At 51.7% G+C, this 26,004-nt stretch overlaps 1 protein-coding gene across 1 annotated transcript in view; it reads right to left on the bottom strand.

The window, feature by feature from the left end:
• TENM4 (teneurin transmembrane protein 4) overlaps positions 1 to 26,004 on the bottom strand; it is a 593,869-nt gene that overhangs the window by 353,643 nt on the left and 214,222 nt on the right. Inside the window, 2 exon segments of the mRNA XM_048217331.2 lie at positions 18,069 to 18,338; positions 21,326 to 21,613. Coding sequence (XP_048073288.2) covers positions 18,069 to 18,338; positions 21,326 to 21,613 — 558 coding nt within the window.

Raw genomic sequence — 26,004 nt, 5'->3', positions numbered from 1 at the left:
AGTATCTCTGTATGGATGCCAACCAAAACTACAAGAGATCCTGGCTTATATCTCAGCGTCTGGAGGAAAGACACTGGTGACATATTTTTGCCAGTTTTCCACCAATCCACAATCCTACTGTCTTTGAACTTCATGCTTCCAGGGCAACATCTGGATTTGGCCCCAAAGATGGGGATCCCTAAGCTCCTGAAACTAAAGGCTTCTAATTTTGACACCCAGCTCCCCTGCATCCCACACCTCAACCAGATTAAAGAATGACTTCATTTGACCAAATATCTTTTTATACGTGGGGAAAATATTCAGTAGTTATCCCTTAAGTCTTTCAACATATTTCCGTGAAGCCCAAAAGCAGAGGCTGTGAGATTTGAATTGATTCTACGTATTTTAAAAAGTAAATAAAAACCTAAAGAATGTCATTCGAAAGTCACAGTTTCCTGAAATTACTGCTTAGCAAGGAGGTCAGGGCACCGACACAAACGTCTCCAAGGAGCACGTAGCTAATCAGATTAGAAAGATCGGCAGGCCAGCAGTGCTGAGGATGGAGTGTAGGGGGCGGGGGAGGCGCGGAAGGCAAGGAGCCGGGGAGGAGAGATGGTAGGGACTTCAACCAGAGGAGCTGGTGGAGGAATTGTGCTTGGCAGTGTCTAGTTTGCTGTCCACGTGGGCGCTTTGGTCGCTCGCTGCACTATTCCCAAGGTAACTTGTGAGCACCGGCCCTGAAACTTGGAGGAAGCACGGGGTACTGGACGCAGGATGGGCTTTGCAGCAAACTCCGGTTTACACCTTCTTCCCTCACCTAGGAGCTCGGTGACTCCAGGCAAGCCCCTGGCCTTTGCGATTCTTCGTTTGCTCACATATGAAGTAAGGGCAAATGAGGCCCCCTCCCAGTGTTTTGTATTGTTGTATTAAACCAGGAAGCATCTGCTGGCGGCACGTCCATCTGCATCCTCTAATCCCAAACAGTGTTGTATCCCTTGGGCCTCTTCCTACAGATGTACTCAATCAGTGTGTGTTGAAGGAATGGCCGAATAAGGTGCTCTAGGTTGGTGGTTTTTTTTTTTTTTTTAAGATTTTTTTCTTTTATTATAGAAAAATATACATAACACAAAATTTACCATTGTAACCTTTTTAAAGTATACGATTCAGTGGCATTTTGTACATTCCCAATGTTGTGCAACCATTACTACTACCCATTCTGGAACATTTTATCACCACCCCCCCAAGACCCCAGAACCCATTAAGCAGTTACTTCCTTTCCCACCTCCTATGGGAAAGTCTATGGAGGTTTTAGCTAAATTCAATACTTTAAAATATTGCTAGTGGATATGACTTTGGTGACAAAGTTGGCAGGGTTGGGTCAAGCAAGATTTTATTTGCTGAGTACCCACTCCATGCTCACCTCTATGTGAGATGCAGGGACACACAGAGCAAAAGCTCCAACATGCATGTGCAAGGCTGCAAAAGAGGCTGTCACCAGGGAACACTTGAACTGGAGCCTGAATCAACGCTGAATGGTGAGAGATGAAGGGTCCCGGCGGATGGGGGGCGGGCCCGGGATGTATAGAAACTTGGACTTGAGTCCATGAACCAATGAATGGGGCTCCACCCTCTCTCCTGTCTAGTGCATCCCGGGGACTCGGACAGGCTGGAGTCCGGGAGCTATGCAGCCCCTTCTCATCTGACTCCTCTATAGCGGGAAGGCCCTAGCCTGGCGGCGACTGAGCTCCAGCTGCGGAGAAGACCGACTTGGAGGCAGGCGGCTGTGGACAGTTAATGAGTGATTTATTGGTGCTGCCGCACAGGCAGCTTCTCTGGGACCTGCTCCTAATTAACAACCACTAACTGGATGATGCCTCTCTCTCTCTTGCTTTTTCAAAATAGAAAAAGGCCCCCAAAGCCTTTCTTCCCCATCTTTATAGGAGGAAAGACTTCACCTTTGGCTGCTGACTGATTCTAAACAACAGGTATCTGGCAGAAATCCCACCCACTCCTCTGCTCATGCGCAGACCCACACAGACATACCCCACGTGCAGGCAAAGCTGTCCACTCCCGTTCATGTGTTCCCCCCACCCGGTGGCCCGTTAATTCGTCTGCTAACATCATTACATCGTGTTACCGCGCAGTTGCACTCACACGCCATTGAGCAGATCCATCCTTTACACTTGCAATCCCACATATACACACATTCCTACCCCGCCACGGTCAAACCAGACACGTAGCCGAGTCCTCGAACACAGCCACACACACGTTTGCACACACACTCCCTGCTGTTCATGGCAAAGCCCCATAGTCACCCACGTGATCTCAGGTGGGAATCTTCTCTGTGGCCCTCACATCTCCAATGAAGGGGCTCATCCACTGAGATGAGGCCTAAAATTTGGTGCTCTGAGCCAGCTGGCTGAGCTTTGAGGGGCTGTGTGCCAGGGAGAGGGAGGGGAAGCTAGAATTAGGCGTTAGGAGCCCTAGAGTCTGTGTGGAGAGTCACAACTGCCATGTCACTCAGACTAAAATGGTTTCTCCTGTTTATCATTCCTAGGGCGCTAAGAAGCTCCAGATTCACTTAGGAGCCACTGCCAAGTGGTGGTGGGGTCCAAGTGCCTAAAGTGCCTCGCACCCAATAAACATCTGTTATGGATTGAATTAGCCACCCCACCCAAACAAGGTAAGTTGAAGCCTGCCATAAACTGAATGTTTGTGTCCCCCTAACGTTCAGATGTTGGAGTTCCAACCTCCACTGTGATGCTGTCGGGGGTGGGGCCTTTGGGAGGTCATTAGGTCAGCAGCCGTCATGCATGGACTGAATGCCCTTATAAAATGGGCCCCAGAGAGCTCCCCGCCCCTGCCATGTGAGGACACGGCAGGAAGGCGCCATCTACGAACTAGGAAACTGGCTCTAAGAAGACACTGACTCTGCGGGCGCCTTGGTCTCGGACTTCCCAGCCTCCAGAAATGTGTGATGTCAGTGCTGTGGGAGGCATCCAGTCTGGGGTATTTTGTGACGGCAGCCTGAGTGGACTAAGACGAAGTCCTAACTCCTAGCACCTCAGAATGTGACCTCATTTGGAAATAGGGTCATTCCAGATGGAATGAGTTAAGATGAGGCCTTGGGATGGCCGCGGCTGGGCCTCTAATTCACCGTGACTGGCATTCTTAGCTGAAGACAGCCACGGGAAGACAGAGACCGAGAACACCAGGAATCAAAGCAGACAGAGACTGCCATCCTGCAGAGGCAAGCCAAGGCATGCCAGTGATCACCAGCAACCCACCAGAAACCAGGAGGACACCGGGAAAGACCCCCTCACACGTTTCAGAGGGAACGTGGCTCTGTCAGTACCCTGATTTCAGACCTCCAGCCTCCGGAACTGCGAGGCAATACGTTTCTGTGGTTTTAAGGTGCCCGGTTTGCGGGGCCTTGTTATAGCAGCCCTAGGAAAGAACAGAGCGTCCGAGGAGCATTAGAACCTTCGCCTGTTTGCTCTCTGGCCTCAGTCTAGTCGTCCGAAGTGCGGGCGTGATCGCTCACCTGATGCTGCATGAACTCGTTCTAAGCTGTGCCTATTTACACGAGCTCCCGGGCCAGGCCCTGCTTATCCTGAAACCGATGAACGAACCGCGGTCTTGCCTGGAGCTGCACAGCTCTGGGGGAAGGTTGCTAGATAACTACAAAATGGACCACTGAAGGGAAAATAATGCCTCCCGCCAACGCACCAACTTCAAAAGATCTTCAAATTTGCCTCCCTCCCCCCCTTTAAACAACGCCGCACCTCTGAAGGGGACGGCAAGGTGAACCATCACTCCTACTTAAAACTGGCCCCGGCTTCTGAGCTATAGGTTTTGAGTTTCATCGAGGCATCGTTGTGGTGGGATAAGAAGTTAATCGATAATGGGCAGCTCTTTTTCATATTAATTAGCCTACTGTGCAAGAATTAAAAAAATAGATCCAGCCCACTGTCCCTCTCGGGGGATGCCAGGATGAGCTCACGTTGCTGGGGCCATGACAGCAGCTCCCGGGAACCACCACACTCCACCACCGCCGGGGCCTGGGCGTGGGCGGCCTGTGCCATTCTGTGGTCTTGATTCCCCACCCCCACCCCACCGCCCTGCCCGTCTGTGAACACGCTATGGATTAGTCCCAGATCGGTCATGCTCTTTGGACTAAGACCAGTCTCGGCCACAGCTTGGAAAGTCATCTCTGTCACTGCCATAGGCAGCCATGGGTCAAAGAGGCCCCAGGGCAGGGGAAAGGCACAGGTTTGGGAGTGCAGATCTGTGTTTGAATTCGGCTCCTACCACTTCTTACCTAGGTGTCCTCAGGGAAGCCACTTAACCTGTCTGGGCCTCTATTTCCCTATCTGCCAAAACCAAAATACCAACCTTGCAGGGATACTAAGAGGATGCAATGAGATTATGCAAAAAAGCTCACATGGTACATGACCAATAATAAATACTCTGTAAATAACTTGTATTATTTGTTGAGCATGTATTTTTTAAACAAGTATTTAATAGTACTTCCTTAATATAATAGTGCTGATTATTGAATAACAAATTTTCTTCCTGGGACACTGAGATTTATCATGGGCACGGGTCACTGAAGGCTCTGGAAGCAAGCTGCCATGCTGGCACAGTGGGTCTGTTCTCTCTTCTTTTTGAGAAAGAGAGAAGCAGTCCCCAGCAGCCAGGAACCGGCCTGGCACTCCCAGCTGGGTGGTGGCTTTCTCCTCTTGAACATCAGATGGGGGCTCTGACTGAATGGACTAAGACAAAGGCAAGGCCACTCTGCAATCATGACTGAAACGCCAACGAAAACAGAACACTGGCCAAACCACAAAACAACTGAGCGTCCCCCTACCCTGGATAACGCGAGTGACGGCTGCTGCTTTGGCAGTTATGGCTTGACTTCGTTCTTTCTGGCTTCTACGTAAGATTTAAGCCACCCAGGCACAAAATTAGTCCTGCCATCTGACAGTATCCAATCCAGAGCAAAGCGCCACTTCCTTGAACCCTCCAAATCACCTAACGCGGGCACAAACCCTGGACATCCCTCTAACACGCTCTACGGCGCCACCCGATGCCCCCCCCCCCCCCCATGCTGTGCCTTTGCCCTCACTGCCGAGTCCAGAAACCCCATTCAACTACCGGGAAGTTTCTGGTGGTCTTTGGCTGGAGGGCATTAAATATATTTTGGTGTTTCCCTGCCCTAGTAGAGAGGCTGACTTAGAGTCGAGGGGGTCTGGGACTTTTCTGCACCTGACCACCAGGTAAAGCTTCCTCCCCCGGCCTATTTCTGAATCAAGCAGGCATCCTGGCCCCACGACACCAAGTTTGTTTTTGTTTTTGCTTTTGTTTTTTTTGCCACTGGAACTCTTAAAAGCGGCATTCCAGGATTGGTAGGGGTGTGAGGCCACTGGGGCAGCCATTTCCTTCCTGGGGTCCTGGCTCAGCGCTGGCTGGGCGGGTGCTCCGCACCATAGGGGGTCTTGGGAATTGTTGTATTCCAGCACAGGCTTCTTCTGCTGGCCTGCCAGGGTCCTTCCCAGCACTCATGTAATACTCCGCAGGATACTGCCGGGGTGCGTGTTGCGCTTCCTTACACTGCGAGCCCTGGGTCAGAGCCTGCGCGGCTTCCCCACAGGGTCCTCGGTGCACCTGCTCGCTGCCCAGCACGTGCTGCTGCAGGCTTACAGCTGTGCACGCCGCTTCACCACATCCCTCCCCCCACCCCAGGGCACCCGCCGACTGCAGACCGAGGAGCGCTGCCCCCTGCCCCACTGTGACAGCATTTAGACATGCTTCTCTTTTTCCGGAGGAAGATCCATCAATTCATTTTCTCTTCTCTTTTGTTGCCCTAGTAGCGAGCTGTCTTTATCAAATGAGGTCTCTTAAAGTGTATAATCACACTATGAGAGTTGTGACATGAAAGATAAAGAGTGAAGGGCTACAAAGTGTCCTGAGAAGTCCACACTGGGTGGTCTGCTAGGGTGACTCATGAGTTACAAAGGAAGGAGGGGGTACACGTGGCTCACGCAGGAGCGTTAACGCCAAGGACTGAGACGGTCACCTTAGAAAGGACTGCTTGCTTGTAAGCCTGCTCCTTGGCTGGTGTCTGGGAACGTGGCTGGTAAACAGGTGCTTACCTGTCATTAGGCTTTTCCAAATGATAAGAGTGGCTGTATGGTGCCTAGACTGCAGAGACAAATTATGGCTGCTTTCCTTCTGATAGGTTGGAGTTTGGGCACGAGTTAGGCAGAAGGCACCGATGTGCCAGCCCTCTGACGAAATCTTGGGGCACAGGTGTCTCTTGAGCTTCTTGGTAGACTGTGCTTTGCGCATCACTACCACTCATTGCTGGGGGGGGGGTCAGGCCCACTCTGTGTGACTCTACTGGGAGAGGACGCTTGGAAGCTTGTGCCTGGTTTCCTCCGGGCTTCGCCCTCGGCAAGTCCTTTTCCCTTTGCTGGTTTGCTTTGTATCCTTCTGCTATAATAAATCTTAGTCAGACGTCCCACTATGTGCTGAGCCCTGTGAGTCCTTCTAGTGACTCACTGAGCTTTTGGGCAGTGCCCCCCACCCCGCACACGTGGACTCCAAGTTCGAAGACCCACTGTCAGGGTTCAAAGTCAGGGTGTGGGCTCAGGTGCCGGGACCAGGGAGATAATGTGATAATTTATGAAATGTTGGGTATCAAAGGACATTGCGAGCTATTACACACTCCCTAAATGTGAGTACTAATGGCCCAGTGCCACAGCAGATTTTTTGAAGAGCTCTTTAAATCTAGCTGGGGGGAAGAAAATGACACAATATTTTCTCCAAATAAAATGCATGCTTTAGCACTGCTAACTCTAGGGCTGAGGTAATAAATGATCGAAAGTTGTGGAGGCATGTAGAAAGAAGGGTCAGGGGCGCCTGGGTGGCTAAGTCGTTAAGCGTCTGCCTTCGGCTCAGGGCGTGATCCCGGCATTCTGGGATCGAGCCCCACGTCAGGCTCCTCCGCTGGAAGCCTGCTTCTTCCTCTCCCACTCCCTCTGCCTGTGTTCCCTCTCTCGCTGGCTGTCTCTCTCTCAAATAAATAAATAAAATTAAAAAAAAAAAAAGAAAGAAGGGTAAATCCCCTGGACTTGAGCAGTCTCTCTTGTTTTGCCACCAAGTGGGGCTGCGGGAGCAGAGAGGTGCCCGGGGTGCCTCACTTCTAATGTGTTGTCTACTTTCCGACTTAGCCCATTTGGTTCCTATCAAGGAGTTTCCTCTGCATTTTCACAGCCCACTTCACACCCAGGATGGCCGCTCTCTCCTCCCTCTTCCATCCTTACAAGCAGCTAGAATGGCAAACAATCTCCCTTTGTTTATACCACACTTCAAACCTTGTTTCTTCCATACGATTATTTCCTTTTTGGAGGCACATTCAGAAAAGCAATTTATTTTGTAGCTAAGGTCCTACAAAGCTGAGCACAGAAAACTCATTTAGGAGCCAGGCTGCTGAGTGGTAGTGGAGAGAAAGTCCTCTTCAGTGCTGGGAACATAAAGGATTCGCCTCCTTATTTGAAGGGAAGCTGCTTTCTGAACAGATAGGCTGGGCTGAGAGCCTTCTCACAGTGCAGCCTGGGAGTAACTGGCCTGAGGAAAATCAGGCCCTGGTAGCTGCAGAGTCATTGTTGGCAGAAAGAGCCAGGCTGTCCAGCCGCCAGGCCCCGTCACGGACGGCAGTGTGTGGGTGTGGGGTCAGAGGGCCTGGGACTGTATTCCCTCCCACCCCTTCCCAGCCCTGTGATCTCACAGTGCTTCCAAAACAATGAGGAGACAGATATCTACCCCCAAGGTTGTTGCAAATGTTCGAGAAAATGTGAAAACACTCTGTAAATCGCCAAGTGCTGCCCCGTTAATAACAACATGAGGGTAAGCTCCTGCAGGCCTTTCTGAGCACCAGGCACGATCCCAGGCACTCTAACTCTCACTCTACGAGGCAGACAGGACAGTGACCCCGCTGTGCAGCTGAGGACACTGAGGCATGGAGAGATTCAGAGGCTCGCTTGTGTGACACGGTGTGACGCAGCTAGGAAGTCAAAGGGCTGGTGCTCAAACCCAGGTGCTCTGGCTCCAGAGCCTGTTTCCCAGCGTCAGTTACCAAGGGTTGTGTTTCTGTTTTGTTTTGTTTTTTTGGAGGGGATGGTTTTGCATATTGGCACCTTTTTAACCCACAAAATCATTGGCAGTGATTCACCCGGATAGTTTTGCAGTCCTGTCTCCATGAGGCAATGGACAGGGTTAAGAACTCTGGATTTCGACAGCCCTGTGTTAGGTATCAGCTTTGCGGCTTCCTGGCTGGCAAGTTCGTGAAGCTTCTGAAGGCTGTCTTGGTCAGCCTGGGCTGCCATAGCAGAATACCACAGGCTAGGTGGCTTAAACAACAGCAGTGTTTCTGACAGTTCTAGAGGGTGGCAGCATGGCGAGGCGCTGGTGAGGACTCGGCTCCCGGCTTGCCGAGGGCGGCCTTCCCGCTGTGGGCTCGCCTGGATCTTCCTCAGGGCACGTGCACAGAGAGAACAAGGCCTCCCTCTTCCTATGAAGGCACTAGTACCATCACGAGGGTCCCACCTTCATGACCTCATCTAAACCTAATCACCTCCCCAAAGCCCCATATCCAAGTCGCCTCATAGTAGGGCTTGGAGCTTCAACATATGAATCAGGAAGGGACACCATTCCATCCACAGTGGTGTCTGAGGCAATTTGCCCCCTTTGACCTCTCCCTGTTTAAACCTCGTCTGTGGTTCCTTCTGACCTTCAGGAGAAAGGCTGAGCCCTTGAGCCAGTAGATTTGAACTGTCCTCAGCCATGATGGGGGCCAGGTGTTCTCTCTGCTGCATCCCCGCTTAATCCCCACTGGCTTAGTCATAACAAACCTTTTGCTGTTTCTTGAACAGTCCACACAGCTGGGTATCTTCTGACTGCTCGTTTAACGCTCCTTTTTTTTCACCATTGCTGCTCCCCCACCGTCAGAAGAAGTTGGGCCTGCCACTTTGGGAAGAGTTTGGGGGAGGGTCTGGCCTTCTCTGAGACCTCTTCCCTAAAGAGGTACCTGGTGGGGTTTGCACAGAGTCGGGTTCCACGTCCTGTGAGTGACCTCCATTAAGCTCTCTGCTCTCTGCTTCAGGCCCACATGAACTCCCAGAAGCCTTTCCTGGCTTTCTTCTACATGCTTCTCTCCAGCCCAAAGTCAAAGGACAGAAAGCCATTTCTCTACTGTGGTCAATCTGCTGGCTTTTCCGTGTGCAACTGGATTTGTAATCAGGATCCATGAGTTGAGGGAGCCAACTTTCACGGGACATGCTAGTTTTCTGCAACGTTCACGTACATCGGCCTGGGGTTCCTCTCCAGCCGCCTCTGCGTGAGCGCAGATTCACCGGGTTCCGTGAATCCAGGGATGACTCTTCCAGCCCCCTGGAGCTTCCTGAGTCCGCTCTTCCCGTCTGGGGGTGCTTTTCCTGCTGTCCTCATAGCTCATAGCAACCTAGAGCTAATAGCCACCCCGCTAGCCATTTTCACAGGAGAGATGGCTGGGACCCCACAGACCAGGGATGCCAGCTCTATCAGCATACAAGCTATGTGACGTTGGGCAAGTCGATCTGACCCCAGAGCCCAACTGAATCATGAGGCTCTGCCTAATCTATACTCATTCTCAGTAAGGGAGCCCCCAAAATACAATGTCAACAGTTTTTGGACAAGACTCTGACATCATGAATCATGGAATCTTCAAGCTGAGGGGCTCCTGAAGGAGAGGAATTGACACTCACAAGGTCCTGCTATGTGCCTGGTACCATCTTTGAAACTTATTTTTTTCTAACTCAACTCCTCAATAAGGAAAACACTGTAGGGGATGACCTCGTACTGATGCTGTGTGTAAAGCAGAATTAAACTAGAAATTCACAAAACAACTTCCCTTGCTGTGTGCTATGAGCTCTAGTCGGCTCCTCTCTGTTCTCTTTGTTGTTATTATTCTAAATGATGCGGAGCCCCAGCCTTTATTTAAGGATCAGTCGTGACCCACAATTTGGAAAATACCGTGCTGATTCCTTCATGGGCATAGTCACCAGGCAGGCTTGTTACAACTTGGGGAGCTCGGTGCCTATTCGTTCCCATGTTGCAGATGAAGAAACCAAGGCTCAGCGAGATTCAGTAGGTTGTTCAACTGCTGAGTGGCTAAGCTGGGATTCCGAGTTCAACTCCAAAGTCTGTTCTCCTTCCAAGTTATCTTGCTGCCTGAGATTCCAAAAACTCCATCAGGCTGATGGGGAAACTAATGCCTGGAGGGGAGAAGTGACTTCTTCAAGGTCATATGGGGACTGGTGACAGAGCCTAAAATTGACACCAGATTTATCCCCAGACTCCAGACACCCTGGCACTGGAACTAGGCTCCTGTGGGCAGAGAGCTCTTTTCCCACCACCAACTACTCCTTGAGCCATTCTCCCTGGACAAAGCTGAACTTACTGATGGGAAAAAAAGATGCCTGGAAAACACCTTCTGGTAGGACGTTTGTCATTGTGCACATCATTGCTTCCACTGAATTGAAAATCGTGTTGGCTCAAATGAAAGCAAAACTGTGGTTTGCTGAACCTCTGTGCACACAGCAGGTCCTAACCTAGTTTTGAGAATGCAATCTATCTTAATTTCGCATAGCTTTGAATCTCCCTACCTCTTTTCCTCTTTCCAAGTCAGAAGCCAGGTGCTCTTGTATTAGCACGTTCTGCCCACCAGGGAGAGCAACAGAGCACAGACGAGGTGGGGATGGGTGGGGGGGTGGACTGGGGCACATTTTAACTGGGCCAGGACTTCTCAAAGTCTCCTTACAAGGAACGCCTGAGAACAACAGTGTTAGTGGCTGTCAGATACTGGCTTCACAATCACAGGCAATTCTAGCAGATGTGATGCTAGGGAGAGGGGGCCCTGAGTCAGACTTCACCAAGGCAGTCTGAGCAGAAGGAAGGGCTGGAATTATGGCTGAAGGAAAGCTAAGATTATAACAAAAAAAGATGGTGCCAAGAGTCTCATGTGGGAGGTAAGGCAAGGCTGGGAGTAGGAGTCAGGCAGCAAGGTTAGAAACTTGGAGTATGGTATGAGGAATGAGCAAAGGGTGTGGTCCATGACCAAGGCCACAAAAGAGCGTGGGACGTGGCACGGGACAGGCCAGTGCTCAAGGACCCCACAACTGAGCCTAAGGAGCTGTGAGGCTCGAAGAAGGATCAATGGTACAACCCCCCCCCCCCGCCCCCCGGGGGAAGGAACCCATCTTGGTCACAGAACCTGAGTATGGAGGTCTTCTTCACTGCTACAAGGCCCTGGGTAGACAAGGGAAGAGATGGCTTGTTCCCTTCTCCAGGCCCAGATCCCGTCTTCACGCCTTTATGCTTCCTCTTTGTCTAAGCCCCCATCCTCTTTCTTCCAGAGTATAGCAATAGCCTCCTACTTAGACATAGCCCACCAGGGTCTATTCTCAACGCAGCTTCCAGAATGTTCCTGTGCTAGCATTAGTCAGAGCCTGTCACTCCTCAACTCAGGACCCTCCCGTGGCTGCCCATGCAACGGCCTGCCCCACACCACCTCTTTGACCCACTTCCCTACTCCAGCCATACTGGTCTCATTGTTACTTTTCAAACAAACCAGACACACTTCTGCCTCAAGGCTCTTGAACCTGTTCTTCCTTCCGCCAGGACCATGTTTCTTCCAGACATCCTCACCACTCGCTCCCATGCCTCAAAGGTCACCTTCTCCATGAAGCTTTGTTTGGCCACCATATTTAGAACCGCTCTCACCCTGGAATTCCCGGTCCCTTTTTCCGTAGCACTTATCATCTGGAAACATCCTGCATCATGCAGTTTTCATACTTGCTGATCGTCAGTCTCGTCATTGAGGAGTGGGTAGTTCGGTCTGTTTGGATCATGCTGGAACCCCGTATCTAAAATGGTGCTGTCGTGGGGTAGGTCCTCCATAAATAACTGGCAAACGCCAGGTGACCCTGCTAACTCTCCAGCCTTCCCTCTGAGCACACTGTCCCCATATTTCCAGTCGCACCCTTATCTTCCAGCCTCATGGGACACACTTTCTATTTGTCCACCTTTATGCCTTGTCTACACAGAACACCCTTTCTTCTCCCTTTTTACCTGTTAGTCTTTTCCACCCCTCAAAGCCCAGGGGCCAGCGCTTCTCCCATTAAACCTTCTCAGATACCTTCCGGTTGGAATTTTTTCTCTTAACCCTCTATGATCCCTACTTTAAATGTCTTTTCTCCAGCATGTCACAATCCGAGAGTGGCCTGGTACGACGTCTAGCTCCAAATGAACTCTAACAGGCTATGGAATCAGTGTCTTTTCCTCAAGCTTCCAATACTGACAAAGAACTTGATGTTCTGGAAACAGAATCATCTCCCAGATTATATATAGATCTATATCTATATATAGAGAGAGTCCATGTTGAACTAATAAAAACATATCTCTATAAAACAGAACAAACCGTGGAGTGCAGTGGTCAAGAAAGGTAATGGGCACTGCGGAGAGGCAGATCTGGACTCAAACCCTGGCACTGCCATTCACTAGCTGTGCAACCTTCAGCAAGTCACTCAGCTTCTCTGAACCTGGAAATTGAGGAAGGGTTAAGAGTCAATGGGTTTGATGTCTCTAAGGTGCTTCTCGTCCCCCAGTTCTCAGATTCCCAGATTCTCTAATAGGCCCTTTCTAATCCTTTTTGGAACTCGGGGCCTTACAGCCCTCATTCTACTGCCCAGTCAGAGAGTCTAATCCCAAGTCCCTCTATATTCCCGAGAGGGAGCGTGGCCCAGCTCACTAGACAGAGGGTAGTCAAATGCGGATGTCCAATCGCTACTCAGGCCAAGGGGGCCCGGCTTCCTACCCTACAACATGGAGCCTCGTGCACACAATGGCCGGGTAGCTGCAGTACTCTGGCCACTTAGGGAATTAATGATAGATATTCTTATAGATTTTTAAACCACGTCTCATGAGCATGAGGCCAGGGAGGGTAGAGGATAAATTGAGTTCAATTGCTAAAGAGCTTCTTTCTCACCGTGCTTTGGAGATGCTCACCTAATCTTCTGACTGTGAATAAGCAATTTGGCTGCCTAATTAGGTTAACCAATAATTTCCCTTTTGACACCTAGGCAGAGTGATAATTTGGGGGTAACCGTGATTCTGTTTCATCATTTCTTTTCTAGATGCATTTCTCAATTTGCCTCTGGGACTAAAGCACAGAGGAAATTCTCACTATTCCCCAGACCTACTGTGCCTCTTCACACGCCTCTAGGCCTTGGCCTGTGCAATCGCCTCTGCCGGGAACGCCTCTCTCAGAGCTCTGATGCCCACTGAGATTCTGCCTGGCCTTCAAGCCCAGGTGCATAATGTGAGCGGAAAGCAGGAGTGAGACTTTGCACCCTCAGGGTGAAACCAATGGCTACTTTTACTGTCACTGCACAGCTCCTCGAAAAATTAATATTAATAGCTAGCATCAGTTAAGGACCGACACAGACCACAGACTTCACAGATGTTGTAGCATAGCCTCATAGCAACACGTCAAGGAAAGAAGATGATATGCTGCTTCTGGTTTTTATTATTATTATTATTATTATTATTATTATTATATTATTATTATTGTTATTGTGGTAGAACACATATAACCCTTTAAACCAGTGCCAAGCGTACAACCAGCGGCACTAAGCACATTCGCACTGCTGTGCGGCCATCAGACCGTTCCCTGCAGGACTTTGGCAGCTTCCCTCACTGACACTCTGCATCCATTAAACACTGACTCCCCATCCCCCCGCCTCTGTCCCTAGTAGCCACTGCTATGTTGTTTCAGAGATGAGGGAACCATGGCGCGGGGAGGAGAGGCGACTTGCCCAAGGTTTCAGAGAAGGACACGGCGCCTTGAGGATATGAGGCCAGGCCCCCTCGTTAGACTCCAGAGCCACTGCTCTTTCGACCCCGCAACGGCGCCTGCTATCCCTCCCCTGTAGACAGAGACACAAGGCTGTCTGTCATGTCTCCACCTCCCTGCTATTCATCTAGACTCCTGATTCTAGAAAAATGCCCAGCACACCGAGGGAGCTTGGGATAGATGGAGGACAAATTACAATAGGCATCTACAACAGAGACATCGTGTCATCCGGACCCAGTGGTTGGTAATGGAGCTCAGATCATAACCTTTGCTTTCTACAAAAAACACTTATTGAGTGCCGACTGTATGCCTGGCCCAATGCCAGCTTCTCCTTATTGTCCCCTAGCCTGCTGGGCCCATCTCAGCAGGAGAAGCCCAAGGGCTGGCTCTGCCTGACGGCCCCGGGGTGGAAGATTTGTGTTTCTGTTACCCAGTCAATCCTGTATTTATTTTGGATATTAAGCAGTGACATAAAAGCTGCTGACATTAACCTTCAGGGGCAGAAATTGGCTTTAATGGACCCCATAAAAGTTATTATTGATGGCAGCTGCGTGCAGCATCACTGTGACCTCAGCAAAAGCCTCCACCGCTATCGATACCGTTGACAATTACTATTGACTAATGCAAGGCCGGGCGGGGAGGCAGAGTGGATGTTCCTTCCCGTGGCTGGAAGTCACTGGGGGTTACTTTGCATTTCACCTTTGGTCAGGATCTCTGAGAACTTGGTCACACATTTTTGGTGGGCCTCCACTGAGAGTCCAACACTTACTGATTCAAATGGAGGTGGGCAAAGGGCTCAGACTATAGGATTGGAGAGATCTGACTTCCAACCCAAGCTTTGCTGACCTGCTGACCTAACCAGCTACGTAGTCTCTGCCAGGTCAGCTGACCTTTCTGGAGCCTCTGTCTTCCCATCTGGCTCATTTCCTCACAGTGAAATGGGAATGCCATGGTGTTGTCCTGAGCAGTGGCGTGACACACGGTGGGCCCTCAGGATGGCGCCCCGTACCCCTGAAAAGCAGCCACACGGTGAGGGGCTGGTTGATGCACCCAGGGCGACAGAGCCCCGTCCTGGTGCTGAGACCTGCGTTCTCATCAGAGGAGGAGAACTGAGGCCGGGGAGGAATGCAAGACAAAGAGAGGAGGGCACGGGAGGGAGATGGAGATGAGAGGGGCAGGGAGAAGGGAGGGAGAACAGCCAGGACGGAACCCGACTCCCGTGTAGGGCCTGGCTCTAGCTCTTTCCATCTTTGCCTCCCGGGCCCCTCATCCGTCGGCTGGGGAGACGATGGTGTGAACAAGAGTGCCATCGACCTCACCAGCAGATAAAAGGGAGCCATTGAGATGGCTCAGGCGCTGTCCGTACGATTTAGACCCAAGCAGAACACAGCTGTGAGTGCAGCTCCCCACCGAGGGGCAGGTGGACGGGCACGTGGGCACCGGCTGGTGTGTGGGCTTGGGGAGTCCGGGCCTGGAAGGGCTGTGGAGGCCAGGGGGTCTTTGTTAGGTTCACCTGCCCACCTCCTTCTGCTGCCCATCTTCCCTGAGTACAGCGAGGCTTAAGGGCCACAGCCGGCGCGGAGACGGGCGATCGGAAGGAAAAGGTGGCCTGGCGGGGGGAAGGAGGCAGCCATTTCCCGTTGCCGTTATCAAAGGCTGAAGCTCTTCAGGCTCCTCAACTATGTCATTATCACCCAACAGAGGCTTAATTCAGCTGTAATTCAGCTCTCAGGGAATATACAATAATGTGGGCGGTGTGCACCTCACTCTGTCATGACTTTATGGAAAAATGATCATTTGTCACCATGGCAAGAAGCCTTCAAAAGAACAAACAACCTAAGTCTTCCGCTGCAGAGGAAATTCACTCACCAGGGCTACAAGAATAAAGATTTTTAGAGCCATACAGGCCCGAGTTCAAATCCTGTCTTGCTGGCTGTGTGACTCTGGCAGGCATCTTAACCCCTCAGTGCATAGTTTCCTTATGCTGTGCAAAGAGGATAATAAACCTACTTTAGAAGGGTGCTGGCGGGGGGAGATGAGAGGCTGGAACTAAAGCGCTGGCCCTGTGCCTGGGGTCTGCTGCCCAGCGAGCGCAGCTACTCACCGCTAACGTTGCCACTATCCTTCTCTTCTCATGCACCTTCATCTGAATGTAAGCACCCTGAGTCCCAGAAGCCCAGATCCAGAAGGGCCTGCAGGCCATCCAGCTCAATTATTCCCTAAAGGTGTTCATCAGAACACTGAACCCATCAGACACTCTGAGAACAAAGGATTCCACGCTCAGATCAACGGGCGGAATGCTGCATCTATCTCTCCTTAGTGATATACCCATTAGCATGCACATTTTAATAGATTAAAGGCTCTGAGAAGTCCTGCAGTAAAGAAATTGGTTTAAATTCATTCAACATAGTGCTTCCTACATTATTTGATCACAGAGCACCTTCTGGCTGTCATTCCCCACCCCAACCTAAGTACTATTAGCATTCTCAGATATAGGAAATGCAGATTTGGTGCAAACTATTTTACTATTTTATAGATGAGGAAATGGAGGTCCAGAGAAAGGATCCAACTTATCCAGTGTCACACCCCAGGTCAGCGATGGAACTGAGGCTTCCTGCCTCCTAATCAGAGGCCATTTTCTCTGTACAGGCCTTATACATCAAATCCTTGCTCTGGTTCCGTGCATGGTGGGAGTGGAGGCAGAAGGGACTGCTGGCTTGGCTTGGGCCTTGGGGGGAAAGTGAATGGAGTGAGGATGGCTTGTCACTGCAGAGAGGGGGATCTCCTTCAGGTGCTGAGGTCACTGACCCCCCTCACAGGGCTGGTTGGTGGTCAAGGGAGAGGGAGGGGGGAAACACCAAGCCAGCATCTAGGCATTGCCTCTCCCCTACCCCTCAGACAAATGCACAGGCTCCCTAGGAAAACCTCTGAGCTCTCCGGGAGAGGTGGCAGAATGGATATTTGGAACCCTGCTGCACCTGACTCTTTAAGGAAATAAATTTCCCACCTGACCCTGACCTTGGCTGGTCTCCTGCCTGACTCCAAAGCAGGGATTGTGTTGTGCATAACCTAGCTAAAGCATCCTCTTCAAAGACCAAACTGCCTAAGCCTTCACCTCTGACCCGGTCCCCACCCTGACTCTGGGGAATCCTGGACAGGAATCACTAGGAGCCTGCATTTGGAGCTGGAAACCAGTAGGGGGCACTGGTGCCTGACTTGGCCCAGTTTTCACTCCCATTGCCCTTCTCAATCTTGAATGGAAGCACCAGCAGACCCCCTCATTAAACTTCTGAGAAACAAAAGCCCTCTTCTCCCCTGGGCAGCGGGGCTGTTCCTGGTCTCTGCCACCCTCCCCAAGACTTCGCTGCCAGACCCAGCAGGTGCCTCCTCAGTTCTGACCTGGGTCCACAAAGCTGCCCGGAGTGTGGCGGGGCACAAAGCCCCAGAGAAGGGAGATTGCCTGAGCAGCGCCCCGCACGGCTGCATCCCACCCGGAGCCCCTCAGACATCTGCCAACAAGGTTCCAAAAGGAAGGAGGAAAAGTCTGAAACCAGGTTCCCTTCCTTGCACCTTAGAAAAGAGGCATGTGAACTGGCTGCCTTCTCTTTCTCCCACAATATCACTTGGGCCTTGGAAGAAGGGCTGCAGAGGTGAGAGGGGGATAGAGGGCCCAGAGCCTGCATGTCTCCAGATCTGCAGCTGAGATCAAGGGAAAGTGGGAGCAAACTAAGTTTGAAGTTACTCCAACAGACACTGGGGCAGGGAGCCAAGGACTGCTGAGCCCCTGGAGGCTGGAGACTGAGCAGGACTCAGGCAGGACCAGACACGGCTGACGCGATGGACAACAAGCTGCTGGGGACCCGTTACCACTGCTCTCCCACACAGAGGCACCTTGCAAGTGATTACCCCGGGCCTTAGGTGCCCCCCAATCTGAAAACAAAGAGCAGTGACCCAATCTCTGGTGTGTCACCAGTGGGTGGGTATTTCTTGTGACTGTGCAGAGGCTCTGACTTCTGACCACTGAGAGCAAAGCAATTTTTCACCAACGTCACCAGAGCCCCAGCAATGGAGCAGAAAATCAATATTGTAATGAAAAGCCTGGCCTCGAAACTCACGGGCCATGTGGGCCACTCACCAGTCTCGGTGTTCTCGTGCTCCGTGTCGGTGAGAGTGAGGTTGGAGTTGGCCCGGCTGGACAGGCAGGAGCTGCGCCCCGACCGTGTGCTCCGGCCCCACAGCCGCACGGGGTGCTCCGGGGACAGCACGGTGTCGGCCTCCACGTCGGCATCGGAGCTGGCCCCCATGGAGTAGCCGCAGTGAGGGATGCCTATGTCCGTCCGGTACAGTGTCCCATGGGGGGGCGTCACCTCTCCCAGCCCCAGCTCCCGCAGGCTGAAGTTGGCTCCTGGGAGGAAAGGCAGGTGAACTAGGTTAGGGTCTCCCCGCCAAAAACCTGACCCCTCAGCCCGGGATTCACCGCCGTCTTTGGAGCTTGCGTGGTATTCTGCACACAGGCCTCTCTTCTAAATGGCTCCTCGCCCTTCCCCCATCAGCCCAACTCCTCCACATCCTTTAAGGCCCAACTCGTACGGCACCTCCTTTGTGAAGTGCCCCCTAATACCTACACCCCATGCGGCCGTCATTTGCTTCTTGCAGCCAAGCTCCCTTTGGAGTCCTTGGCCCCAGTCGTCCCACACAGTAGGACCAAGGGCCTAACCCTTCCACTGCTGCTGACCTCAACAGAGGCAGGGACCACGTCAGACTCATTCCTAAATCCCTGTGCTCAGCCGTCAGTAGGGGCTCAATAGATGTCTGTTAAATCGATGTCTGGTCCAAGGAGGACTTGGCAGGGAGCAGCACTCCTGAGCAGGGCAGACGGCTAGTTGAGGAGATGCAGATGGCTGCCCTGGCCAGGTCAGGAAAGCCTGGAGCATGACACCAAAGATGGGGACTGGTAGAGAAAAGTGGGCCGCACGCAGGCCATGGGCTCTGCTTCCCGCTTCCTCATGCCACGTGGGGCCGGGACTGTGGCGGGAATCTGCAGGGTTTGGAGGAATCCAGGGAGCCCAGCACACAGCCAGAGCTGGGTTGCTGAGAGGCCTGGAGGTCTCGGGAAGGCCTGGCGATGTCCTAGACAGGCCAGAGAAGACGTGGGTGAGGGGGTTCACTCGGGGATTCATATTTGAGTAGGATTTCCCCCTCCATGGGAAACACAGCCTCCATGTCACACCTGAGTGTTCATTCAATGTCTATTCAAGGACAGCTTCTCCCATATTTCTAAAATTCCCATGAGTGTTTTGGGGATAAGAAAAAGGGGGCGGACAAAGACACCAAGGGCCATATCCCAATTAAACCACTGATCTGGGAAATGGCCTTATAATCAGGTAGCGCCCACATTCAAATCAATTCCAGCTGGCCGTGGCCTTCACCAGCACACAGCAATGAGTAGGGCGTGGTGCCGGACTTCATAGCAAGTGGGGGCGAAACAACCAAAATCACGATTAAGGGTTGAAGTCCAAAGTCAGGAGACCCATCGAGAGTGTTCTGGGAACACAGAGGCGGAGGGCAGGAGCTCAGAGGAGAGGTTTGCAAATGAGAGTGAACTTGGAGAACAGAGGAAGAAGAGATGTCCGAGCTTAGAAGGATTCCTGCAAGCAAGGCCAGGGCTGAACAGGAAAGCCTGTAAAGACAAGTGAGCAGGTCTCCTCCTCTGGTCCGGGAGGGGACCTGCCAGATAGGGAGGAGGGGAGCCAGCAGGGAGAGCTCTGACTACAGTGGTGGGCATCGCTCTGCACATCAGCCCTGTGCTCCTGAGTGTCCCAGGCGGCTCTGGGTGCAGCCCCTCTGTCCTGGCACAGAGTGGGTGCTCGGCACAAGTTGTAAGAAAACAGACAGACGTGCTCCGGCAGGACTTTGGTGGATGGATAGAGAGAGGCGGAAGGAGGGGAGCAGAGACCACCCAGGCCGCTGCTGAAATGAGAGGTGCAGTGGGAGGGGATGTGCCCCAAGCCTGACGTTCAGGTGCTTCATGCTGCTCCGGCCTTAATTTGAGGCTACAGTCATGAAACAGGTCTATACTGGCTGCCAACTGATGCCCGAGCCTCCTCCCACCCACTGCCCCCTGCCTCTGCTCTGTCTTCCTCTCTCTGGTCTCCCTTCTCTGCCTCTGTCTTGCTCCCAGCCCCAGCTCATATTCCTGCCCTGAGTAAGTCAGCCTTACTAACAGGTCAGCTCTCATGTGGATTTGGTCCTGTGGGAAAGGCCGGGTGGGTGTCAGGCTATATGAGGGTGTGTGTGTGTGTGTGTGTGTGTGACCAGTTCTTCTTACCTCTGGGATCTGGGGGAAATGATTCGGTGTGGCATTGTTGTAAGGATTAGATAACAATACTAAAACATATCTAAACTACACAGCACCCTGCCTGGCTAACCCCAGCTGGAAGGGGAGCAGGCGGGGCAGAATCAGCCATTGGTCGGAGCCCATCAAGCATCACAGAAGGCTTACGGCTCTTTTGGCAGAAAAACAGGAATCACTGAAGCACCAGGGTAGGGAAGGGATATCATGGCATACGTGGGAATGATGAGTGGGCCTGCAGGGCAGGAGCACTGGTGGCAGGGGTGGAGAGGCAGGGGATGAAACAGTCCAGGGAGGAAAACGGATTTGGGGAAAGTCCCTTATGGCACCTTAAGGAGCTCAGATTGAGGGCAATGGGGAGTCATTCCCAACTTCACTCTAGCTGCAGTGCACAGAATGGCCGCAAGGGAGCAGCACTGGGTGAAAGGGGCTGCGGTCAACCCTCCCGGAGAGATGACAGTGGCCTGAACAGGGACAGCGGCAGAGTGGTTGAAGAAGAGGAATGGATTTGAAAGGCACTTCGGAGTAGGATGGACAGGCTATTCAGGAAGTGAAGGAGAGGAGTCCGGTGCCAGGATTTTAGGTCTATGTCAGGAACGTCTTCTCGCAAGGTTGGGACAATGTTTGAGGAAAACGTGATTTTTGTTGAATGGACACATATATGACAAGTAACAAAACCAACAGCTGACTTACTCTGCACTTGATGTTAGTTCGCTTCCCACTTACAGCATGCCACTCTGTAACAGGGGGAGGCCACTCAGGCCCGTCTGACACATGAGGACTGAGGCCTAGAGCAGAGCTGGTGGGGGTTCTGCACCCAACCCCAGGCAGCCCAGCTCCTAACCACCGCTTTATGCCAACGAACCGGGTGAGCGTGAAGATGAACAAACCAAGAATGAGTTATAGGCAGGCTCTGACCAGATCCAGGTGCCAAAAGAGCCGAGGCCTGGCGCTGACCTGCGTCCGGCCCACCTGCCCGCACTCGCGCCCAGGCATGCAGGTGCGCCCCCGCCCCCAGCCGCGCCCCCCGCCGCCCTCACCTGCGCGGCAGAACTCCTCGGCCTCCTGCGGCACCATGTCCTTGACGCGGCCGCCATAGGCCAGCCGGGCGTCCTGGTCGTAGGCCTTCAGGGTCTCGCTGGAGCTGTAGGACTTCTGCGGAGCCTTGCCCTCCTCGCTGTCCGCGGACGAGCTGGTGTAGCGGCGCTCGGCGTCGCGGCGCCGGGTCAGCGAGCGGTACGGCTTTCTCTCCTTCACGTCCATGGCCTCCGGCCCGCGCTCCTCCACATCCACGAACAGGGTCCTCGCGGCACTCAGGGCCGAGTGCTCTGGAGCCAGGGAACCAAAGAAAGGGCGTGCGTGAGCTCAGGCCCCAGGAGGCAAAGGCAATACCCCAGTCCCTCCCGGACCTGATCGGCCCCACAATGCTGTGGAGGAGGGACTTCAGACTTGGAGAAGGGAGGGCACCGTTCCACCGCCACACACGTGTTAGCAGCAGAGGGGGCCTGCATCCAGGGCCTCTGATGCTGAATCCTGTCCCCTTCTGCTACTCCGCCTGTCCACCACGAAGATGCCTCAGCCTCTCTTCAAGCGATGGGTATCAAGGAAGCCGAGAACAAAGGCCAGAGGACACTGATTTCAGTAATCCCTCTACACGGGAATCATATGTTTGTTTCCATCATGTCCCCAGCTGGGACAGGGCCTGACACAGAGCAGGGGCTCCTTAAGAATTTGTGAAATGAATGACCATACTCAGGCACTGGGGTAAGCACTTAGCATGTATTCTTCCCTCCCAAGACCCAAAAGGCCCTCTCCAGGGCTGGTCTCAGCCTGGTTCCGCAGTAAGCTCTGCTCATCTTGTTAAAGAGCTCTCTAGACCCAGTCAAATGGGTCCATATGTCCTAACCTGGAAAGCTGCATCACTTTCTTCAGCCAAAGAATGGTCTGAGATTATCACTTGGTGTCTTTGGGATTCATCATGGATCCCAAGTGTCTACTGTAGACTTCCTTCTATGTGTTTTCCATGATATTCAAAGAGTGCAAACATTTGTGATTTTATTGGTGCCCCATAATAACCATAAAGCAGATAAGACAACTGTTTTCACTCCCATTTTATACATGGGGCAACAGTGACCCAGAGCCAAGGCCTCAGGGTGCATTAGTAACCAAGCCAACAATGCCTTGGGGTTGCCACTAGACCCAATCAAGATGTGTAGGTGATACTTGTGGGGACCTAGTTCTCAAAATACCCCTGGAAATTAGTTCGGGGACAAGGAGCCTGACCTCAGATACACAGGAAGCAAATCATCTTAGTAGGGCCCAAACCCAAGCTCTGAGCTCTGGCTTCCTAACATTCAGCCTCCTGGCACTGGCTGACAAGATGTGACAGTCCGTCCTCTGAGTGCCTGAGGGGCAGGGCTGGAGGGAAGACCGGTGATAATACTTTCTATGCCAGGGTCTGTAAAACCTTTTCGCTTGCAATCCATAATTTGAAAAGCATCTTACATTGTGATCGGATACATATATTTACATAAGTGAATGCATGTGTTTATGTGTATAAAATGGAAATAAGATTCACAAAACCAAAGTTACTGCATGATGAACAATGTACTCTGATATTTCCTATTTCATTCTCTTTCACTTTTTTAAAAAGGCTGGTTATAACTTCCTAAATGGACCCAATACTAGCTTTTGACCCAAAGCTCTGTTCTGGTCTAATTCGGATGAGGATGTACGGTGACTGTCACCCAGCCTCTGTGCCCTCTGGCCCTTCACCTCCAACCCATCCCCCTGAATGACAATAATGGTGATGATACTATAGAGTAAGCACTAATGTTAGCCATTGTGACTAATAATTAATAATATTAATAATGGTTTCACAATAAGAGCCAATATACTGTTATTAGTAGTAGCTAATACTTATTGAGTACTTACTTTCACTAATATTATATGTGATAATATTTTAGTCTTTGCTTCAATTCCATAATATAGGTACTATGATTATCTGCAAATTACAGATGGGAAATTGCAAGGTTAAGCATACTGCCCAAGGTTACATGGCTCTTCATTGGTAGAGCCATCATCCTGACCCAGGGGTTGAACTTGGCACATGGGTACAACCACTAGATGATACTGGCTCTGTAGGCTGTGCCACATAAAGCTCCTAAGCCCAGATCATGCCACTGCCCTGCTCACGCCTCCGTGGCAGCTCTGTGCAGGCTTCAGGATAAATTCCAGTCTCTCGGTCAAAACGGAAGGCTATTCTTCTTCGATCTGGCCCGACTCACTTCCTTCTCACTGAGCCCCTTGCAACTTTCCTGGACATTAGTTCTGTGGCCTCTCCACCTCTGTGCATGTTGATTTATCATTGTACTTCCAGCTAACTGGATGGTCTGTGTCCATGTCTGCCTCTGCCCTTGACTGCAGTTCCTTGAGGACAGGCTGGCTGGCATCCACAGAGCTCATGAGATGTGTACTGAATGAATGAAAGAATAAAATTATGACAGCTCCTTTCTTACTTCTTACCAATCGTAGGTGGTATAAAATATTGGCAGTTTGATTTAGGTATATCTAAAATTGAATTGAAGGCATTGCTTAGATGTAGTCTTTTAAAATTTCAAAGGAAGCCTGCCTTTGAGGTATGTGTCCACCATGGATTTAGCAGCTGTGTGACCCAGGACAAGTTATTTAACCTCTCTGTGCTTCAGTTTCCTCATCTGTAAGACAGTACCAACCTCGTAGGGTTGTTCTGAGGATGAAATGAGTTAATACACGTCCCTGGGAGATACTGTCGCTAATACATAATGGGTGCTCAATAAATATTAGCCATTATTGCCATCAGAAAAAAACCCACATTTTATTTTTAAAAGGCCCACTTTAGAAGGCTTCAGGTAAGTGTCAGTTATAATTGGAGAAGGAACATCCCCTTGGAAACATACGTTAATAAGGCCGAGACACATTTTGGGTTGTTAAATTGGTGGATGACTATGTCTTCTTATCAGTGCAAGCCTGTTGACCAAAGGCACTGGCTTCAAGGCGAAGGCTCAGTAACTACGCATTATTAAGCACACAGCCCTGAAACCCACGGCTTCCCTGTCACAAAGCAGAGGCAGGGAGAGCACTTGCCTTGCTCCCATTCCCTTTTTATTTCTTTTCTTCCATTTTAGGCTTAATATAGTAATTCAGTAAATAGTATTTTTTTTTTAAGAGAAGGAGGTTGGTCATGGTTCATACTCAGCCTGGCATTTAATAGAGGAGGAAGAGGCTTGGATGCAAGAGGTGACAGTGGAGAAGAGCTCCCCTCGGGGCGAGGGTCTGCAGTCCAGTGGCACGGAGACATGGCGGGACAATGGAGGAATGCTGGGGAAGAGTCTGGCTCGGACCCACCCACGGCGACCCTCTTCCACGGGCTGGGCAGCAGACAGACCTCATACACGTTCGTGTATAAACATGTCAGCCCCTCCTGCTGACCAGGGGTTCCCCACCGCCCCGAAGTCCATTAGCCTGACCTTCTTGACCCTCCCTCTGTTCCTTCCCACAACCCGCAGAGCACCTGTTTTCTTCCAGATGCACCCCTCTGTTTCTGTCCCTCAGAACTGCCAGCCATTTCTCAGATACCCTCCATCTGGACTGTCACTGAGCCTCCACGTCCCTGTTTCGCTGGGTTCACCTGAGCGAGGCACCTGAGGGAGTTGGGGCAGGAGGGTGTAGGCGAGAGGGGCAGTGCTGCTTCCCTGCTCTCTCACTGCTTCATAGGCCTTTGTCCGCTCATCAGATGCCAGGTGGCCCCTTTTCCAGTCCTCTTTCAATATCCTTCCCTGTCCTCACCTGTCCAGGCCGGGGGCGGGGGGAGGGAAGGGGTCCCCATTTCCTGCCACTGCTAGACCCTGGTTGTCTCACCATTGTGGCTGGCTCTCCTCACCTGCCCACACCTCTGTCCCTTCGTTAAAGTGTGTTCATTTAAAGCATCTGGAGCGAATCCTGTTTCCTGACGGATCCTGACCCCTTACCATCTGGTTGACTTTCAGTAACCATAGGGACCATCATCATCAAATAAACCCACAGCTCCCGCTTACTCGGGGCTTACCGTAGGCCAGACGCTGGGCGAAGTGCTTGTGTTAGGTGATCTCATTTAGTCCCCACCATCCCACTCTGCAATGGTCTCTCTTAATGATAAAGAGAACCCGAGGCTTAGAGAAGTTAAATAACTCACTTAAAGCCACACAGTCAAGAAGTGGATCAAGGGCCGGACCGACCCGTCTCCAGACCTTCCTTCCCAGAGCCCCCCACCACGCACAGTGATGGAACAAGCTCTACCATCCTTCTCAGCCACCCCCTGGATATGGGGCTCTGGCAAGTTAGGTGTTGGCTTTGTTAGACCCTTCATAGGCTATAACACACCTTGTCTCTGTAGCCGTAAGGGATGGAGAAGGCCTACGCCCAGCGTCATCATCGCCGCCATTATTGACATGTCGTTATTTCTGACCCTCCAGTGGTGTAACTGCACACACGGAGCATGTGTGAGACCCTGGCCTGCTCCCAAGGTGTGGCTGGATGGAACTCTCTCCGGGTGAAGCCCAAGCACCAGGACGGGGCCTTCAGAGAGGAGTTCAGTCCCACAGCCTGTTCCAGACAGACCTGTGCTGGGCACTGGGCCCCAACATGAGCAGGACGGGAGCTCTGTCTCGGGGGTGTCAGCCCCAGGGGGCAACCACGGGTG

The sequence above is a fragment of the Ursus arctos genome, unplaced genomic scaffold (assembly GCF_023065955.2).
Source record: "Ursus arctos isolate Adak ecotype North America unplaced genomic scaffold, UrsArc2.0 scaffold_22, whole genome shotgun sequence".
Classification (NCBI taxonomy): Eukaryota; Metazoa; Chordata; class Mammalia; order Carnivora; family Ursidae; genus Ursus; species Ursus arctos.
The sequence above is the reverse complement of the archived record's forward strand: the minus strand, read 5'-3'. Positions and strand labels throughout refer to the sequence as shown.